At 38.5% G+C, this 22625-nt stretch overlaps 1 protein-coding gene across 1 annotated transcript in view; it reads left to right on the top strand.

The window, feature by feature from the left end:
• Positions 1-13728: 13728 nt before the first annotated feature.
• The window catches only part of LOC126412759 (high mobility group protein 20A-like), a 92003-nt gene continuing 83106 nt past the window's right edge, over positions 13729-22625 (top strand). Inside the window, exon 1 of the mRNA XM_050082510.1 lies at positions 13729-14095. Coding sequence (XP_049938467.1) covers positions 13867-14095 — 229 coding nt within the window. The 5' untranslated portion in view covers positions 13729-13866. The remainder of the gene's footprint in view (positions 14096-22625) is intronic.

Raw genomic sequence — 22625 nt, 5'->3', positions numbered from 1 at the left:
GAGTTGATTGTTTCAACAGAATATGTCACTCTTACACAACCAAGAGGTATGCTTGTCATTGGCCCTCGTAATATTATTATGGCTTATTTGATACAATGGAAGCAACCAGCTGTGTTTTATTCACCTTAATTGGAAGTAAATTGTCTGGACAAGATTTTTTGAAAAATATTGCCTACTGCTTGGGAGGTACTCATATAAAGCATAGGCAAGCTGATGTAAGGATTAGTGAAACCCCATATCTCAAAACAGGAGTGGTTGTTGGAACTAAAGAAGATACAATGGCCCAGTATCTGGTCTGTCCCTTCAAGAAAATTAGATGGCACATGAAATAGAAGAAATAATACAAAACATATGCCAAATTTAACCATCCAATTTCCATAGAACATGAAAAATTGAGTTGGTCATGTCTGATGTGTGATGGAAATGATGATTATCATGATGATGATGTTTCAGATTATGGGGCGCTCAACTGCGTGGTTATCAGCGCCTGTACAAATTCCTAACCTTTACTCAAGCCAATCTCGCCACTTTCAAAAAATGGCTCTGAGCACTATGGGACTCAACTGCCGAGGTCATTAGTCCCCTAGAACTTAGAACTAGTTAAACCTAACTAACCTAAGGACACCACAAACATCCATGCCCGAGGCAGGATTCGAACCTGCGACCGTAGCGGTCTCGCGGTTCCAGACTGCAGCGCCGTTAACCGCACGGCCACTTCGGCCGGCTCTCGCCACTTTCATCAATGATGATGAAACGATGAGTACAACAAAAACACCCAGTCATCTCGAGGTAGGTGAAAATCCCTGACCCCGCTGGCAATCAAACCAGGGACCCCGTGCTCGGGAAGCGAGTGCACGATCGCGAGACCATGAGCTGCTGACTGATGCAAATGATTCACAAGTGAATGCAGAGAAGAGAAATTCTGTGATGGGAGTGTGCAGTATTTATTTGTTCCTATTTTTTTTTTTCAAGTATACACTTCTACATTGCCAGCGCGGTATAATCTGTAGTATTATGAATATTGAATAAGTTTGCAACTGCTAAGACCGCTAAAATAATTTATTCACATAAATTACTAGTTTTGGCAATTATTTGTTACCATTTTCAGATCTGCAAAAGGTGAGACTGAAAACGCTACGATACAGCAGCTAACATAATAGCACACACATTTATATCCAGGATTTGCAACACATGGAATAACAATATATGCAAGTTTACATCTTCACATAGACTTCTCCTCCAGCACAGCAAGTGGTGCTACACAATGTATGTCCCTGTTGGTATTGTGAGCCGTACTGGAAGTTGGCACATTAGTTTTAAAATAACAGCTGTGCACACAGATTTTATTGCGTCCATTACAAGTGGTAGCATTCATCACCACTTTACAACTGACAGATCCCAGTGTAAACATTCTTAGTGACACATAAGTAGATCAGGTGGTGCAGAGGTAGGGCGAATCAATATTATCATCTCACATTAGATTAAGGCATGGATCTCCTACACCATCAATTCCATATAATTACATGTGCCTAAATTATTATCATAATGCACAAGTTAAGTCAGTATTCTACATTTTCCATTAACTCCATAAATTCGTGTGCTACATTTATAAAACATAATTTATACATAAACCTTTTTGTGTCATCTCAGAAATTATTCAAAAAAATTATAAAAAATTCTTAATAATTCCTTACTAAATTTTCTTTTATATGAAATCACAATCATTGTGATAACCTAAAGGCACTTAAAAGCTCTCTAAGTACAGCTAATGTTGTAAACATTTTTTAAATTATGATATTTTGGACACTGACGATATGCTGTTAGATGATGGCATTTTTGACATTAGTCGCCTAAGGTGAATATCTAATCAACATATTTGTTCTTGCACAGGTATATGTAAGAGTGAGCTGCTAATGCTAGACCATGGGCTCAGGTTAGGAGCGATTGCAATCCCACATGGTCTAAAAACTGTACATTGGTTGTATTAAACATTGTAAGACTGTTCACCTAGATAACAGGTGATCAGATTGCACACAGGTGTCAGGTGACAAGATCTCACTTAGATTTCAAGCGATGTGATGTCATGTATAAGGTCATGTAAACATTGTAATTGACAACAAAAGCACAAACAACAAATAGCTCCCTTGTTGGTAGATATACTTTGAATGTATTCTTGATGAAATGTCATATCTGTATCTGTAGATATTGAGCTATTCCTGGATGTATTAAAATTAACCTATGCGTTATATCTTTAGCTATAGGTTGTCACATTGATTGTGGTTTTGTATACCTGTGTACATTGTTGTTATTTTAAAATTTGACATGCCGACTTCTAGTATAGGTAATGATACCAACATGGACATGTATAGTATAGTACCATTCACTGTACTAAAAGAGAAGGCTGTGTAATGATGTAAACCTAGATATTTTGTTGCTCTGTGTGCTGCAAATCTTGGACATAATGATGTGTGTTAGTATGTTAGCTGCTGTATCCTAGAATTTTCAGTCCTACATTTTACAGATCTGAAGATGGAAACAGAGAGGCGCCGAAACTGGTAATCTACGTGAATAAATGATTTTAGCGATCTTGGCAGGTGAAAATTTATTCATTACTCCTATTTTCTAAGTTTATGGACCATTCAAGTTTATACATTTTTCTAAATCTGATTTTGATATAGTCAGTAATATAAGTTGTTTTTGCTTCATTTCTGAAAAGACAATTTGCAAAATACTTTCAGGTTCATTCAAAGTTTCTTCGAGTTTGCATATATTTTTAACTTCAATAAGCCTACAATAATTTGAGTCTGAATATTGTTCTAGATCTGATTTCGTAATGGATGTAATTGGTTGGTTATAATTCCTTTTTGAGGGCAATTTTCAAGAAATTTCTGTATTTCATGCCACAAGTCTGAATTAACGATGAAAATATGTGAAGTTTGACAGGTATCTCGTTTGTACAAGAAATAAGCATGTTCTCATATTCAGTGTTCACTCAAGTTTATATCTCTTTCTGGTATCAATAAAATATTTACCATTTTTTTTCATTTGGTATTCAACGATGTACCCACTTCAGCACCATTTATTTGCATTACTGATTTTCTTCAATGACGAAACACTTTTTTCCATGATTTTTCAGACCTACAAGCAGCACTTTTGCTTCCTGGAGCTTAACATTTTGAGATTGTATTCGTAAGTACCCCTGAATTCATTCTATGATGTTTTGAGACCCGTCCAATGCGATTACGCCAAAAACATATGTGAGGTCCAGGCAGACCCCACGTGAGAGATGGTGTTCCAGGTACCCACGTGGGTGATGAAGAGTTCGGCATTTAGTGGTATTGGGCCACGAATGGTGTTCCCTTGACCTGTACCAACACAGTCATGGAACACTGATTTTGTGTTGCCAACATGTTGCTACTAACTGTAGTCTAGTACTAGCTGTGAACAATGTTGAAGAACATGTTTTGAACTCAGTGTAAATATGTCTTAGGATAAAGTGATTCTTTGAGGATCTTTGGTTAGCAACACAGTAAATAGGATTGCAATACTTCATTGCTTGATTTTTTGGGGAACAAAAGCAGGAAAAATGTAATAGCACACACACAAGTTGAGCGTGTTAGATAAATAAAGAAAGACCAAGACGCTGCACAAGCAGAACTAGTGGTACAGTAAATGTGGACGCTGGCTCATTTGGGAAGAGAGTAGCCCCCCCCCCCCCTTCATCGAGAATTGCAGGCAGCTCACCTGCACATGAGTATGGATGTCGAGCAAATAACGAACTCTGCAGCAAAACGCACATTGGATTGGAAGGAAGAATTAAAAAGAAGAGACAAGCTGTCACCATTCAACACCAGCAACAAATAACAAAGGAGGTAACGAGTGTGACAACACTCAATGCAGGTATCTCTGAATCTTTCAATTTAAATGAGGGATCAAGTTCCCTTCCTTGCAGGGGGACTTTGAGGTTGGCACTGAATAGTCTTTCAGTTAGCATACAACTTTCACAAGAAAATGGTAGTGTACCAAAGGAAACTCCTTTACAAACAAATTTACAACTAATATATGGTCAAAACAAAGGTAATAGATATTACAGTGATGAAATGGGTCCATTTTATGTATTTATTGAGGGACTTAATTGGGATGTAGGTAAATACCGCCCTGTGGCCTTGATAAAGATACTATTTGCCTCTGACTCTGAGTACAAGCCAAAAATCCCAAATCTAACGGTTGTGGGGGAAAACAGAATTTGTACTAATTTCTCAACGAAGGAGGCTGCAAACAGATTTGTGGAGGACAACCTGCTACATCATAAACAGATGGCAGCATACATGCCAAACCACAGAACACATTGGCAGGGAGTTATTAGGAATGGAGATCTTGAATTAACAGAGTTAGAGCTGAAGGACACTATTCAATCTACAATTACAGTCAACCATGTACGCAGAATGATGACCAGAATCAGTAATTTAGAAATGACGAACGACATACCCCAGTTCCTATCGAAATATGTGACAATATATGGCATGAAGTGTGATGTTATACTGTACATACCCCTCAAGAAGCAGTGTTTTAGACGCCTTCAATGTGGCCATCTTAGTAACCACTGCAGTCACAGAGTCGATGTAATCAATGTCGAGGGAGCCATGAGACGGCTCAGTGCACAAGTCAAAATATGTGCTGTGTTCATTGTAAAGGGAACCATGCATCAAGAGATAAGTCTTGCCCTGCATATCTCAAACAAAAAGAGATTTCGAAAGCTTCAGCTACATAAAATATACCCTTTAAGGAAGCTGAAGAATATAAACCAAAGGTTTTATGGTACTGTGGCAGGGAATCTTGATAGGAGTAAATTGGAATAGGAGAAAGATTCCCCACACCCCCACCCATAAAACGCATTCAGCACAGATTCATGAAAACTCTTCACCACAGTAGACCAAAACAAATAAAGACTACACCAACCTCAAGTCCTCTTTTTGCAAACATAAATTTACCAGTATCTCCTATTAATGAGAATCCATATGCACCATGACCACATACCCCTGAATCACAAAGGCAATAGTATCAGGAGGGGAGGACAAGAATACAGGAATAATCAAACAGCTAGGATCTGGAATAACAATTTTAATAACACAGCTTACCTCATTAAACAAAGATAGCTTGTATTAAGCTAATATATACAATATTATTGCTTCGATAGTACCAAAAAATAAACATGGATCAGGACAGAAAGAGGCCATGTTTACACTCTGTTCATATAAACAGAATAACAGATATTAAAGTTCTCCAACTGAATGCCAGATTCTTTTATACTAACAGAGAGTAGGCATTCATGTGCAAACTTTATACTAATGTCTATTGTATTGCTGTTATAAGTGAAACATGCATAAAAGCCAAACAAGTCTATTAGATGTTGAGGATATCAAAGAATAAGATCGGATTGAGAGGATGTGAAAGGTGGAGTAGCCACACTGATTAGTACAAAAATCGGCTATAAACCAAATACCATGCCAATACCTAACCTCGGCTTTGCTGAAGTAAGTACTAACAAATGCTGATTCTCTGTTGCATCTGTATATCGTCCCCCAACCTGTAGGAATTTCGAACAAAACATTCACACAAAGTTGCAACACACATTAAAGCCCTTCCTAATCTGTGGGGCCTTCAGTGCCCACCACACAGCATGGGAGAGTCATAAGAATAATAAGGCAGAGAAATACATAATACCTTGATGGTTATAACATGATCATTTACACTGAAGAGCCCAAGCAACTAGTACATCTACCTAATATCGTATAGGGCCCTTGCAAGCACACAGAAGTGCCGCAACACGACATGGCACGGACTCGACTAATGTCCCAAGTAGTGCTGAAGGGAATTGACACCATGAATCCTGCAGAGCTGTCCATAAATCCGTAAGAGTACGAAGGGGTAGACATCTCTTCTGAACTGCACGTTGAAAGGCATCCCAGATAGGCTCTATAATGTTCAAGTCCGGGGAGTCTGGTGGCCAGCAGATGTGTTTAAACTCAGAATGTTCCTGGAGCCACTCTGTAGCAATTCTGGACGAGTGGGGTGTCGCATTGTCGTGCTATAATAGCCCAAGTCCGACGGAATGCACAATGGACATGAATGGATGCAGGTAATCAGACAGGATGCTTACATACATGTCACCTGTCAGGGTCGTATCTATACGTATCAGGGATCCCACATCACTCCAACCACATACGCCCCACGCCATTGCAGAGCCTCCTGCAGCTTGAACAGTCCCTTGCTGACATGTAGTGCGGATTCAAGAGGTTGTCTCCATACTCGTACACGTCCATGTCCATCTGCTCGATACAATTTGAAACGAGACTCATCTGACCAGACAACATGTTTCCAGACATCAACAGTCCATTGTCAGTGTCGGTGGACCCGTGCAAGGCGTGAAGTTTTGCGTAGTGCAGCCATGGAGGATACATGAGTGGGCCTTCAGCTCCGAAAGCCCATATTGATGATATTTCGTTGAATAGGTTGCATGCTAACACTTGTTGATGACCCAACAGTGAAATCTACAGCAATTTGAGGCAGGACTGCACTTCTGTCATGTTGAACGATTCTCTGCAGTCATCATTGGTCCTGTTGTTGCAGGATCTTTTAACGGTCACAGCAGTGTCGGAGATTTGATGTTTTCCCGGATTCCTGATATTCAAGTTACACTCATGAAATCGTTGTACCGGAAAATCCCCTCTTCATCGCTACCTCGTAGATGCTATGTCCCATCACCCATGTGCCAACTATAACATCATGTTCAAACTCACTAAAATCTTGATAACCTGCCATTGTAGCAGCAGTAACCGATCTAACAACTGTGCCAGACACTTGTTGTCTTATATAGACATTGCAGACTGCAGTGCTACATTCTGCCTGTTTACTTATCTCTGTATTTGAACACCCATTCCTATACCAGTTTCTTTGGCACTTCAATGTATGATGATGGATCTGTAACATTAAACCGACGACCATAGACGAGACCAATTGTAGTCGATATAATATTAGTTCTCCCTGTATGAACCAAATCACAGCATGATCAGTTCTGCATGGTAAATCAGGAACAGATCATTTCCCTACAACTATGAATATACAGTGCAAGAAAAATAACTGGACACATATTCCCAACAAATTGACTTGGAACATGAACAATGCGGATTGGTATAAATATCGCCAAATTCTTGATGTAGGGGTAACATCAACAGAAAAAAAACAACCCTCACACAGGTAATACATGCAACTACATAACAACATATATCATGCACCAAATGAATCCATCCCAAAATGATCTCTATCAACAAAAGCAAGATGACTGGGTAATGCATGGCGGAATTAAAACTCCACTAAAGCACTATAAGACAGAAGAGCAGCGTTATGTGAATATGTTAAACAACCTAACATGAACACTTTTTTGCTCTATAAACAAATGGCACCTAGAACCAAGAAGATTCTGAAATTCATCAGTAAGAGTATTTGGATAAAATATTCTAATAGTTCGACCAAGAAAAGTAAATCATCAGAGATATGGCAGAAGGTCAACAGATTTAGGAATATCGCTCCTACAGTCAATAATATACAATCATATGTGTGAATGGAAGAATTCTGTGATCTTATTGCCCCACCGAGTGTTCCCAGTAAGTTATACTGCAGACAAAGGGAAACTTCTGCAACTCAACATGTACTAATTAAACAGTTCAGTATTGATGAGTTGACATTGGTCTTCAAAGACAGCCCTAATACTGGCCCAGGGTTGGATGAGATCAAATATTCTATGATATAAAAACACACCTGACAATGCTGTTGAATTACTTCTTCAAATATATAATGGAATTTGGATGCATCGAGAATTAGTCCCAGAATGGAAGACACAGATCATAGTCCCTGTACACAAAAAAGGGAAAGATCCATCATGAGGCATTTCTTACGGACAGTCTTCATCCCTACTAGCTGGTTCACAGTTTGGGTTCCTTAGAAGCAGAAGCTGCATGGACAACATTTCAACATTAGTTTCTCATGTGTTAGCTCGCTTTGGTGAGAGAAAATATACAGGAGCACTATTTTTAGATATTGCAAAATCATATGATAATATTCAGGCAAATAAACTATTAGATAAGTTACTACTGTCAGGAGCCCCACCTCCGTTAGTAGAAGGTAAGTCATCATTAATTAGTGAACGAACTGTATATATTAGAAAGGATCCTGGATTCAAGGGCCCACGCATGATAATGGCATACCACAAGGATCGGCACTCAGCCCACTACTATATACCTATGCTATGGAAAGGGCAGTAAGTCAACCAGTTAGAATTATACAGTTTGCAGATGGTATCTGTGTATTTACTTCCCATTTAGTATTACGGAAGGTGATGAACAACATTATGTCATTGGTAAAGAAGTTTAGTTGGTCGAAATGACCTGATGATGGTACAGAAGAAATCTTCAGTAGTGATATTCACTAGGAAATGCATCAATAAATTTTTAATACATGTAGATGATAAAATATTACAAATTAAAGCACTTATTCGGTTCTTAGGCATGACAATGAACAACAAGCTTACATGTACAGCACATAACACTTTCTTAATCTAAATCTGTGAGCAAATGCTTTGTATTCTTCAATCAGTTAGTATGACATCCTTCAGTGCTGTTGCTTCTATATAGCTCCCTCATTAGATCCAGATTGTAATATGGATGTATATACTACAAATACACAACTTGAAAATGTTAGAGAAGCTGGACAGATTGCAGTACTGCTGTATACAAATATACTCAGGAGTAATGAAACCCACACCAACAAATGCACTCTTGATGGAAGCAAAAGAGGTGCCCCTCCACATAAGGAGGAAGATGGTTATGGAATGATACATAGTAGAGAAATTATCATACTCAATGCATCCAATTCATCAAATCCTACAATTGTACATTTCTTTTCCTGGAGATCGGGGGAGAAAGCCTATTGATTTCATTTCAGCATGTAAAGATTTGGTAGATGAGTGGAAAGATATTGCCACAAGTATGCAGTGGCCTGTTTAGCAATATGACTATTTCATCATCAGGTATCACATCTCATTCCAATGATAGAGGGAAAATCTGATTTCTTGGAGTCAGTTACAGCACTGCAAAGACATGTGGAGGAAACAAGGCAATGGGTAATACTCATACACACAGAGGGATCAAAGGCAGCCGGAGAGGACAACACAGGATGTGTTATATTTAGTCCGCAATTGCAGATAGTCCAAAAATATAAATAACCAGCAATTACTCCTTCCTATCTGGCCAAAACAATTGCAGTATTAAAGGCAATACAATGGTGTACGAATGAGAAATACACATACTATGCAATATTATCAGACTCGAAAACTACACTTCAAGCAATATGAAATACAAAAGTCTCAAAAACCACCAGTGAGTACCTACTCCAAGTTCGTTATTGGTATTATGAATGTCTCAGAAGGCAGAAACAAATTTCCTTTATGTGAGTGAAAGCCCATTGTGGAATTCCAGGCAATGAAAACGCAGGTCAGCTGGCAAAGCAGGCTAGGAGCAATGGCACACCACTAGATATAATGCTTCCCTATATGGAGTATAGATAACCTATTCAGAAACAGGTATTCGAATTGTGGCAGGAAGAATGGACACAGAGCTTACGACACAAAAGAGGCTACTATGTGCAGATACAACCATGAATACCGAAACGACCTTGGTTGAGAACGTTTATGGATCCTGAAAACCAACATGCACATTAAGCAGAAAAGATTCAATCATGGGACATTTTAAGAGCTTTTATGCCAACTGCGTGTGAACCAGTCACCAACCTGCAACTGTGATGAAACTGCTCAGGGAAATATGAAAAATATTATAATTGTTCACGTATGGTACACACGAGGTACAATTCATCAATGTCACTTTTAAGGTTAGCCTTCCTTTGTGTCCAAACTTGTTTCATCCTTTCAGAATCAAGTCTCTTTCTTTCATGAGACCACAGTGTTCCAATCATTTTTCTAATTTTCCTTCAACCAACTTTCCAAACAAATATCTTTTACCTGAATGTTTGTCTATCAGTAACGTTTATCTAAGTCATATCAGCTACTTCAAGATACTCTGTAATCACAGTGATCCATTTAATTGGCTCAGTCTTGGCCTTACTTCTGTTTTCGTAGAATTCTACTGTTTGCTTTATCGAAGTAGTGGGTGCCATTCTTCTAATGTGCCCCTAAGACTTAAGTCTTCGTTTTCTCATGTCACCATGTAGTCAGTGTATTATTCTATTTCCGTTTTACTTCTAAGCCTATAAGTTTCTCCATCATGTATTTTGGGGCCTAACATTTTCCTAACAATCTTTTGAATTTTTTGAGTATCCCTCTTTCTATTTAAAATTAAATTTTCTGCTCCATAAAGACATTCAGGTTTGATTACAGTGCTGTAATGCTTAAGTTTACTGAATTTAGAAAGTTAATTTATTGTAAATATTTTGTGTTAATCTGAATGCAGTTGCCATTTTGTGACAGCGATATTCGTTTGCGGCTTTTTCAGACCATTTTCTTGTATTTCACCCAAGTATTTAAACTGAGAAACTCTTTTTATTTTTCTATATTTTGTGTTCAAGAGCTTTGGTGCTTGTTCATTGCATGTCATATATTCCGTTTTTCCAAATGATATTAGTAGTCCCACTTTTTTGCAACTTCTTTAAGAATTTCAATTTGTTTTTGAGCTGTGGTAATATCCTAGTTAAAAATGCCAGATTATCTCAAAGACTAGGCAATCTGCTCTAATATTGCTTCTGCCTAACTTGATTGATTGATCTGTTTTTTTACTTGACTTTTGCTGTCGCCATTCTGTAATCACCTTTTCCAAAACACGGTTAAACAGTAATGGAGAGAATCTGTCTCCCAGTCTAACACTTGTCTTTATATCGAATGGTACAGAAATTTCTCCCATGAATTTAACTTTAGAGTTAGTGTCAGTTAACGTTTCCTTGACCAGTGTTAGAGTTTTATTATCTAGCCCTAGCTCCTTTAAAATTTGGAAAAGAGATTCACGATCAACTGAGTTGTAGGCCTTCTTAAAATCCACAAATGTACATACAATATTATTACCAGAAATGCTTTGGAGCTTAAGGATTAGTTTTAAATTAAGAATTTGTTCCAGACAATATCTGGCCTAAAGCCTGCTTGGTGTTCACCAACATTAGGTTCTAGCTGTTCTTGGGCTCAATCAAGTAAACAAAGCGAGAGAATTTTGTATATGACTGGGAGAAGAGAGATTCTTCATAATTATGATCACTGGTTCTATCCCCTTTTTTATACAGTGGATGAATTAGGGCAGTTTTCCAGTCCTCAGGTATTTTCTCAGTTTGCCATATATGTCCCATTAGTTGAGTGATCCCTTTTATAGTGATAGGGCCAGCTGATTTTAGTAGTCCTGCAATTATACTGACTTCTCCTGATGCTTTATGGTTTTTAACTCTCTTAATTTTTTAATTATTTGGATTTCGTCAAGTTCCTTAGAGTTAGGGTTGGTGTTATTAGTTTGCTGTGATTGGAATTTATTAGCTGATTCTGGACATGTTAATAGTTTTTCAGAATAACTTACAATTTTCCTGGTTGTTAAGAGCCAAACAGCCATTTTCATTTTTTAAGCAAAGAATTTGAGGTTGGTAACCAGTTAGTTTTGTTGTGAATGTTTTGTAAAAGTGTCTTCAAATGGTCTTTCGGAAGTCTTTTTCGATTTCTAAATGTTGGCGATTTTTGTAGTTTCTTTTGGTCTGTCGGATTACTTTAGATGTTTCTTTTCTTACAGTTAGAAAGGTGCTGTACGTATTTTCAGTTTTGTTACTATTCCTGTTTTTGAATGCCCCATGCCTAAACTTAACTGCTGTTTCACTATCCGCTTTCCACCAAGGCTGTTTTTGTTTCTTTCGAAGCAGCATTAAATTTTGTGGTGTTGTGATGAACTTTTGCTTTAGGCTTTGCCAGTTGTTGGATTGTTTTTCGTCAGGTTCACTTGTTAGAGATGGGGTTGTTATAGCACTATCAAATTTTGGGATAACATTTTTTGTTTTGAAAAGTTTTTGAAGTTGAAGTTTTACTTTTATTTGCATTAAATAATGGCTGGAATCTATATTAGCCCCATTTCTAACTTGGACAACTAAAATTTCTTTGTAGTTAGGGTATGAAATTGCTATGTGATCGATTTAAAATTTCCCAATAAACGTACCGGGTGCCCACCAATTTTTTTGTTTAGGTGTGTTCTTTTTAAAATGTATTGACATGATCTCGAGGTTAAAATTTTTGCATGTTTCAACAAGTCTTTGGCCATTTTGGTTTGTCCCTTTATGCACAGATTATCCACCCAGCGTTTACTTACATTTTTTTTCTTTACCTAATTGAGCATTAAAATTTTAACGTGGTTTGAGAGAATTTTGTAGATGATGCTTTCTAATGCTTTCCAAGCTTCATTACCTTCTTCAACTTTTTTACAGTTATTCTCATTGACCGGCATATGGGCATCAATTAAAGTGTATGCTTTATTTGCACATCTAAGAGAAATGACTTTTTCCTCCGTTATTGAATTTAAAATACTTTTAGAGACTGCAAAAGCAACTTCCAGATGTGGTGTATTATTAAGTATTTGTTTATCAGTTTTACTTTTATAAAGACAATACTTACAGAAATCCCTGGTGTTATCGTCTGTCATTCGTGTTTCTTGAAGTGTCAAAATTTGACTCTTCTGTTTTTTAATGTACCTCCCAATTTATGGAGTTTACTTGGTTGCAAAAGTATTTGTATGTTAAGTGTTGCAAAAAATATATTTGTTTTGGTTTTAAGTCAGCCAGAGGACTCCAGCTTTCTATGTTGAATCACACTGCATTTTAAACTGGCCACATCAGAATCCGAAAGACCAGATGCACCAGTAATACTGGCAGTGGATTGATCACCTGTGGTAATATTGTGATTATCAAAATGCTTCATGATGATTGTACCTGGAATCAGGTGGGGTTGAGTAGACTCACTGAGTAACCTCAGAGTGTTACGACTGGAAGGGCTAGTTCCAGAATATAAATTTCAACCTCACCACTGGTGAGCAGACGCTGATCACTTTGCCGCTTGCTACAAGACAGATGCAAAGTGGATTTGGTTTCATTTTGCCTTGGTCCCGGAGCGCTTATTCCATATTCGCAGCTGTCCACCATATCTGGTGGAACATTCATTATTCACCACATATGACCTGGTCAATATCGTAGGCATGGAGGTTTCTTAGACTTTTGGTTACAAAGTCTTAAAGCCTGGATATGAACGATATATTATTTCAATGCAGAAAATATAGTGAGGCGAGGAACAAATTGTTAGCATTTGTTATCAAGGGTAATATCCCACAACCAACACCAGCCAAGTCCTTGCTATCTGAACCTAAGATAAAAACCTACAAGAAGATAATCGAATTCGTGTGCAATGGACAGAGAAAGGTTGAATGTTTAATAGTAAATTATAACAAACAAAAAAGCGAAGTTACACTAAAAGAAGGGGATATTATGTGAACAAAGGTATTATTATTATGCAGCAATGACTGAATGGTGTCTAACGCAAGTGAAAAAAAAAATAAAAAATTAAAATCATTCTTTGGAAATCACAATTAATGTCGGTGTGCATTTCGAGTGGAGCGTCTTGACGTTTGATTAGCTTTGCTAAGAGCAGTATGTTTATGTCTGGTGTTGTTTGTTATGAACGGTGATTTGAAAGTGCTTGTGAATTTGTTAATCCCGTATTAGTTTACGTTTCCCAGTGTAATTGACTCGTATTTGCAATTTCTGTTAACATTCAAAGGACGAAATTTGATTATGGATCCGCTTGTGTCAGATCTTTATGCCATCCACGAGGGTATTAAGGTGGAGCCGGAATCGAAGGAGAATACGGCCCAGGACTCAACAAACACAACACAGTCAGATAGTTCTGGCCATCCACCAGTCGTTCCATCATCCGCTGCCCAACCAACACCACCTCAACAACCTGCAGCAGCCGTCTCACCAAATCATTCAAGTGTGGACAACCAGAGTTCATCACAGAACGGTGCGTTGAGAGATAATTTTGTTCTTAGACTCTTAGAATTTCGCAAATATTGGAGCCGTAAATAAGCTTTCACTTAATCAGTTTTCGACAGTAATATTTAGTGAACGTTCATGATAATGCTACGAATAAGAATAATAAGACCTCCCTCCAGAGCGCGGCAATGAATTGTTTACACATTGTCGGTGGAAAAAACGCTTTCACTGGCGAACTAAATGACTTTAATTTTATTTTTATCTGTATTGGGTTTTCTGTGAGGTGGCCGTTCACTCTGTAGTTACATTCTTTGTTTCGTTTTGCAAACAAAGCCCTCCCTATTTTATTCCAAATCTATCTTTTAATGATAATTAATTGAAACCCTCAGCTGCCGACAGTTGTTGTTGATATACCTCGATGGTGTCAGCCGAAAATGTGAGCCTCGACCGGGACTCGAACCCAGTATCTCCTACTTACATGGCAGACGCTCTATCCATCTGAGCTACCAAAGACACTGATGAATAGCGCGACTCCAGGGACTTATCCCTTGCACGCTTCCCATGAGACCCAAGTTCCCAACTGTCAACAATCTACATACATAATGTTCCTAATAGATATTTGCCCATTCACTCATTACTCTTGCACACTAAGATGACGATACCCATAAGAGTTTGGGCAACTTGTCCGCATTCGCACAGACGAAGGTCACCCTTCGGGTAGCCTTTAATTATATATGAAGATAGTAACTGTTCTCGAAGCATGCAAGGGATAAGTCCCTGCAGTCGTGCTATTCATCTGTGTCCTTGGTGGCTCAGATGGATAGAGTGTTTGCCATGTAAGCAGGAGATCCCGGATTTGAGTCCTGGTCGAGGCACACATTTTCATCTGTCCCCATCGAGGTATATCAACAATACTTGCCAGCAGCTGAGGGTTTCGATTAATTATCATTTATTTCTAGAGAAACTGCACGGTTATCAATGGTATCTGTTTTTTCGAGAACAGTTACTATCTTCATCTGTCTTTTAAGATGAACCCTTCCTGCTCCTTCCAAACTTGCCAACCATTTAAGTAACAGCATGTAGGATCATCATTTACTCTTATGAGGGCTTATAAATTTTAAGGAAAAAATTTCCGCAGTGTTCTGTACTACTGAAAATTGTGGGGTAACCATGACCCATGTTTTGCAAGAAGGATAATTAATTTGATGATACAGAAAGGGGTAAAAGTTACATATTGGACCTCCCTTTCATTTTTCAGTATGTCATTACCAGTTAATTTATAACCACAACCATATTTTCTGCTTTCACATTAATTGGTTTCGCCAACTCATGACCAAATTGTCACCTTCCAACCTAACTAGACTATGGGCTACGCTGCAGATCAATCTGTCAGCACAACTAAGATTTCAAGGGGGGGGGGGGGGAGGGGGGGGATTCCAGTACGTAACTTTAACCCAGGACAGGTCTAATCTTAAACTGTTAACATATTTTGGAAAATAAGCTATTACACAGGCGCTTTGTAAACTTGTAGGGTAATTTTATGATCTATCAAAAGTAAAGATTTGATTCTAAATCAAGAAAAATAGCCTAAAACCATTACATCACATCCACTGAAGTTTACTGTCACAGTAATTATTTCGATAAATACCTTTTACCAACTGTGTCTTCATGTAAGGTGTCTCATAACTTCATCAGACCTGAAACTTCCTGGCGGATTAAAAATGTGTGCTGGATCGAGACTCGAACTCGGGAAGTCTGTCCTAAGTGGGCAAGTGCTCTACCATCTTGAGCTACCCAAGCACGACTCGCGGCCTGCCCTCACAGCTTTAATTCCGCCAGTAACTCGTCTCTTACCTTCCAGGCTTCACAGAAGCTCTCCTTCAAACCTTGCAGAACTAGTATTCCTGGAAGAAAGGATATTGTGGAGACATGGCTTAGCCACAGAATTAAATTTTCACTCTACAGCGGAGTGTGAGCTGATACAAAGCTTCCTGGCAGATTAAAACTGTGTGCCGGACCGAAACTTGAACTCAGGACCTCCTTCCACTGGTCCTTAGACCAGGGACAGTTATATATATATATATACCAGTTAAATACAGTTACCCATTCATTCTTGTCATTAGTGATCTTTGGACAGCTCCTCAAACATGATAATAAAGTCTTTTACATCAAACCAAATTATTCTGTCACTGACTTTTCAGAAGACATTCTAAACAACCATTACATTGCCTAAATACATCAGCACACTATTATGCTTCGCCAAAGCTTCAAAGTGTTGACAGTGTTCAATAACATACATACAACTACTAGAATTGTTTATCAAGTGTATCCAAGTAAAAGCTAAACATTTTTAACTACTAACATACATTGCAATGGCTGTGATTACCCATCGCAACTTTTTAGGTATATTTAATACAAATTCTGCTATGATTGATAAAACTTTGTAGCCTAACTGTTTCTTCATGCAGTCTCTTTCCATTCTTTTTTATGCGTCTTTCCATTATCGTGGGTTAGATGCTACAGTGATGAAATTTGAGAGAATCATCCTGATGTTGATCTGTTGAAATTTCTGCAAATCTTATTAGGCAACCATGTCACCTGTGGTTGCCTTGTTGGCCACTTTAGTAGAGTTGCAATCTCTCTGGTCAACCAAAAGTTGTGAGTCCGCCCTTCTGTTTACTATTTACAGTTCCTGCTGTAGAAAGTTAAATCTCAAATAGGGAGAGTGAGTGTGGATGTGTATGGTTTCATTTAATCCAACAAGTTGTTCCTGTTCAGTAACAGTGATCAGTCTTATCCTTTATCTCTTTGACATTCCAAGTGCCATTTCCGTCTTCCCAAACTTTTAGCTGTACATCCATTCTTGATAGGTCTTCAATAACCTATTGAATTGACATCCACATTTTATTGATTGTTTGTTCATGTATATGCAGAATTGTCCAGTTTTTACAGAGCCATTGGAGAAGTGGAGGTCAACATCCAGGAAGGCAGCATGCAAAGCTGTGGAGAAGCAGCTGGGAGAGATGTTTTCCAGGAAGGCAGTATGCAGAGCTGTGGAGAAGCAACTGAGGGAGAAGATGTTTAGGCTGTGAGGAATGTTGATAGTGTTTTGGCCTTGGGCTAAGATCATGATGATACGGGCAGTGAATTGGGATCTGATAGGGGCATGGGATCTTGTGTTGCTAGGGAGGTTTCCCAAGGCCCACAAACAGATTGGCACAGTTGTATGCCATAAAGATGTCTTAGATTTGCTTATTCCCTCAAGGAGAAGCAGTTGTGGGCAAAGACCTAGTAGTCGGGTCTATAAGCGATGAGGTGGTGACACTGAAGTCTGTAAGACTTTTGGAGAGAGATGTTCAACATTATCAAGGTCACAGATATTAGTGAGGGTAGTAGGGGGAGGCTTGTGTAGGCAGGTGGTGTCATTAGTGACAAGTAGGGTCCATGTCCTTATAAATAAGCAGATAAAAGTGTCCATTCCTTCCTAACTAACTACATAAATGTCAACCAGATGTGGCTCAAATTTAAGAAATAATGTTGATAAGTTTTATACCAGCTAAATTGGTAAGAGACGGCACAAATCCCTGTGGGACACAAACCAGGTTCGAACACATGCAAAGGCAATGAAAAAAGCATAACAGATTTAAAAGAACGCAAGATCTCCAAGACTGGCAATGATGTATGGTAGTTCGAAATTTAGCTATTGTTTTTAGTACTTTCCTCAGTGTTTAATAGTTTCCATAACAATACTCTGTTACAAAATCTGACTGAGAACCCAAAGAAATTCTGTTCATATTTAAAGTATACCAGCTCAAGTACACAGTCAGCACCTGCACTGCACAGTAGCAGTAGTAACAATGCCGATGACAACACCTGTAAAGCAGTGTTACTAAACATAGTTTTCCGAAAATTATTCTCTAAAGAATACTCAGTAAATATTCCAGAATTCAAATCAATAACATCAGCCAAGATGAGTAATTTAGAAGTAGGCACCCTGAGTATAGCAAAGCAGTGTAACTCATTTAATAAAGGCCAGACTTCCAGCCCAGTTTGTGTGTCAGTTAGGTTCCTTTCAGAATATGCTGATATAATGTCTCCATGATTAACAGTCATATTCAACTTCTCCCTCAATGAAAGATCCTTACCTAAAGATTGGAAAATTGCTCAGGTCACACCAGGCTGCAATAAAGGGAATAGAAGTAATTTGCTGAATTATAGAGCCATATCATTAACATAGATTTGCAGTAGAATTTTGGAAGGTATGCTGTGTTTGAACATTTTAAAATACCTGAAGACCATGATGTGTTAACAGACAACTATCACAGATTCATAAAATATCATTCTTGTGAACCATAAGTGAGACGTTCTTCATGCAAAGTAATGAGTGCTATCAACAAGATATTGCAAGTTGATTCCATGATTCTAGATTTCTGGTAGGCTGTTTACATCATTCCTCACAAGCTGCCTCCAATCATTTTATGTGCCTGTGGAGTATCGTCTCAGTCATGTGGCTGGATTTGTGATTTCCTGTGTGTTGGTAATAATTAATGCATAGTCATCTAGTAGAACAGAAGTGATATCTGTGGTACTGTAAGGTAGTTTTACAGGCCCTCAATTGTTCTTAAACTATATAAATGATTTGGAAGATAATCTGAATAGCCCTCTCAGATTACAGATGATGCTGTTGTTTACCACCCAATGAAGTTATCAGAATATGAAAATGAACTCTAGAGTGATTTAGACAACATATCTGTATAGTGCAAAAAATATGAGGTCTTCCACATCAGTACTGAAAACAAAAATTAATAAATTTTGATTACACAATACATCACACAAATTGATTACACAATACATCACACAAATTGATTACACAGTATGTCACACAAATGTAAAGGTTGCCAAGTCAGCTGATTACCTTGTGATTTCAGATACAAACAACTTAAATTGGAACCACCATATAGAAGAGGTTTATGGGGAAGGAAAACCAATAACTGTGTTTTATTGACAGAAAACATAGATTTGCAAACAATCTACTAAAGAGACAGCCTACAATACTCTTCTCGATCCTCATGTGGGGTATTGTTTCATGATATGGGATCAGTACAGTTAGGATTTGATGGAGAACATCAAAAATGCTCAGAGAAAGGTAGCTCATTTTGTGTTATCATGAAATAGGTGAGAGAGAGTCAAGAATATTATATGCATGTTTGGGTGGCAGTCATTAAAAGAAAGATTTTTTCGCAGTGGTGAGATCTTTTCACAGAATTGTAATCATGAACTTTCATCTTTGGATGTGAAAATATTTTGCCGGGGCTTACCTACCTAGGGAGAAATGACACTCATATTAAAATAAGAGAAATCAGAGCTTGCAAGGTTTAGGTCTCCATTTTTTCCACATATTATTCGAGAGTGGAATGATCGAGAAGTAGTCTGAAAGAGGTACTATGAATCCTTTGCTACATACTTTAAGTGTGAATAGCTGAGTAGTCATGTAAAACAATAGAAAATCCCGGATGGATCAATATGTAGACCACGGGAAAGGCAGCCGCTCACCTATAGCAGAGTGAGCACAGAGACAGTAGTCATGCTACATTTAAAGCTCTTGCTCTTTTCCTAGCAAACGTACACACATTCACTCATGCAGACACACAGAAATCCAAACATGCACTCCTGTGTCCACAGGAAGATCAATTTAGTGGGAGTGCATGTTTGAGTGTCGGTGTGGTTGTGTGAATGAATGTGTGTACTTTTGCTAAAAAAAGAGCAAGAGGTAGAAAGCCAGTGTGGATACTGTATCCTGTTACATGTGTCTGTGTTTCACGCAGTTACAGGTGAGTGGTTGGCTTTCCCTTGTTTTGAGTAGTAATGTAGACTTAGGTGTAGGAATCTAGGTAATTATGTGGTGGAGATGGTTGACAGATGATGAAAGAAATCGATTGTGTCTGCACTGCAGGTGATGGATTGGAGGTGTTGGTAACCAGTTAAAATGTGGCATCCTGGGTTGCTTGACTTATGGATTGGATTTTGGGGGGAATGTAGAAGTGGTATATGAGGAGGGAAATTGATTCAGGGGAGAGGTTTGGAATGGGCATAAGGATTTGAGTAGGGATAGGAGATTGTTGTTGTGGTCTCCAGTCCTGAGACTGGTTTGATGCAGCTCTCCATGCTACTCTATCCTGTGCAAGCTTCTTCATCTCCCAGTACTTACTGCAACCTACATCCTTCTGAATCTGCTTAGTGTATTTATCTCTTGGTCTCCCTCTACGATTCTTACCCTCCACGCTGCCCTCCAGTGCTAAATTTGTGATCCCTTGATGCCTCAGAACATGTCCTACAAACCTGTCCCTTCTTCTTGTCAAGTTGTGCCATAAACTCCTCTTCTCCCCAATTCTATTCAATACCTCCTCATTAGTTGTGTGATCTAACCATCTAATCTTCAGCATTCTTCTGTAGCACCACATTTCGAAAGCTTCTATTCTCTTCTTGTCCAAACCATTTATCATCCATGCTTCACTTCCATACATGGCTACACTCCATTCAAATAATTTCTGAAACAACTTCCTGACACTTAAATCTATACTCGATGTTAACAAATTTCTCTTCTTCAGAAACGCTTACCTTGCCATTGCCAGTCTACATTTTATATCCTCTCTACTTCGACCATAATCAGTTATTTTGCTCCCCAAATAGCAAAACTCCTTTACTACTTTAAGTGTCTCATTTCCTAATCTGATTCCCTCAGCATCACCTGACTTAATTTGACTGCATTCCATTATCCTCGTTTGCTTTTGTTGATGTTCATCTTATATCCTCCTTTCAAGACACTGCCCATTCCGTGCAACTGCTCTTCCAAGTCCTTTGCTGTCTCTGACAGAATTATAATGTCATCGGCGAACCTCAAAGTTTTTATTTCTTCTCCATGGATTTTAATACCTACTCCAAATTTTCTTTTGTTTCCTTCACTGCGTGCTCAATATACAGATTCAATAACATCGGGGAGAGGTTACAACCCTTTCTCACTCCCTTCCCAACCACTGCTTCCCTTTCATGTCCCTCGACTCTTAAAACTGCCATCTGGTTTCTGTACAAATTGTAAATAGCCTTTCGCTCCCTGTATTTTACCCCTGCTACCTTTGAAAGAGAGTATTCCAGTCAACATTGTCAAAAGCTTTCTCTACATCTACAAATGCTAGAAACATAGGTTTGCCTCTCCTTAATCTTTCTTCTAAGATAAGTTGTAAGGTCAGTATTGCCTCACGTGTTCCAACATTTCTACGGAATCCAAACTGATCTTCCCCGAGGTCGGCATCTACCAGTTTTTCCATTCGTCTGTAAAGAATTCGCGTAAGTATTTTGCAGCTGTGACTTATTAAACTGATAGTCCAGTAATTTTCACATCTGTCAACACTTGCTTTCTTTGGGATTGGAATTATTATATTCTTCTAGAAGTCTGAGGGTATTTCACCTGTCTCATACATCTTGCTCACCAGATAGTAGAGTTTTGTCAGGAATGGCTCTCCCAAGGCCATCAGTAGTTGTAGTGGAATGTTGTCTACTCCCGGGGCCTTCTTTCGACTCAGGTCTTTCAGTGCTTTGTCAAACTCTTCACGCAGTATCGTATCTCCCATCTTCATCTACATCCTCTTCCATTTCTATAATATTGTCCTCAAGTACATCGCCCTTGTATAGACCCTCTATATACTCCTTCCACCTTTCTGCTTTCCGTTCTTTGCTTAGAACTGGGTTTCAATCTGAGCTCTTGATATTCATAAAGTGGTTCTCTTTTCTCCAAAGGTCTCTTTAATTTTCCTGTAGGCAGTATCTATCTTACCCCCTAGTGAGATAAGCCTCTACAGCCTTACATTTGTCCTCTAGCCATCCCTGCTTAGCCATTTTGCACTTCCTGTCGATCTCATTTTTGAGGCGTTTGTTTTCCTTTTTGCCTGCTTCATTTACTGCATTTTTATATTTTCTCCTTTCGTCAATTAAATTCAATATTTCTTCTGTTACCCAAGGATTTCTATTATCCCTCGTCCTTTTACCTACTTGATCCCCTGCTGCCTTCACTATTTCATCCCTCAAAGCTACCCGTTCTTCTTCTACTGTATTTTTTTCTCCCATTCATGGCAATTGTTCCCTTATGCTCTCCCTGAAACTCTATACAACCTCTGGTTTAGTCAGTTTATCCAGGTCCCCCAGTTTCTTCAGTTTTAATCTACAGCTCATTGTGGTCAGAGTCCACATCTGCCCCTGGATATGTCTTACAATTTAAAATCTGGTTCCTAAATCTCTGTCTTACCATTATTTAATCTATCTGATACCTTCTGGTATCTCCAGGATTCTTCCATGTATACAACCTTCTTTTATGATTCTTGAACCAAGCGTTAGCTATGATTAAGTTGTACTCTGTTCAAAATTCTACCAGACGACTTCATCTTTCATTTCTTACCCCCAATCCATATTCACCTACTATGTTTCCTTCTCTCCTTTCTCCTACTCTCGAATTCCAGTCACCCATAACTATTAAATTTTCATCTCCCATCACTACCTGAATAATT

The sequence above is a fragment of the Schistocerca serialis genome, chromosome 7 (assembly GCF_023864345.2).
Source record: "Schistocerca serialis cubense isolate TAMUIC-IGC-003099 chromosome 7, iqSchSeri2.2, whole genome shotgun sequence".
Classification (NCBI taxonomy): Eukaryota; Metazoa; Arthropoda; class Insecta; order Orthoptera; family Acrididae; genus Schistocerca; species Schistocerca serialis.
The sequence above is the reverse complement of the archived record's forward strand: the minus strand, read 5'-3'. Positions and strand labels throughout refer to the sequence as shown.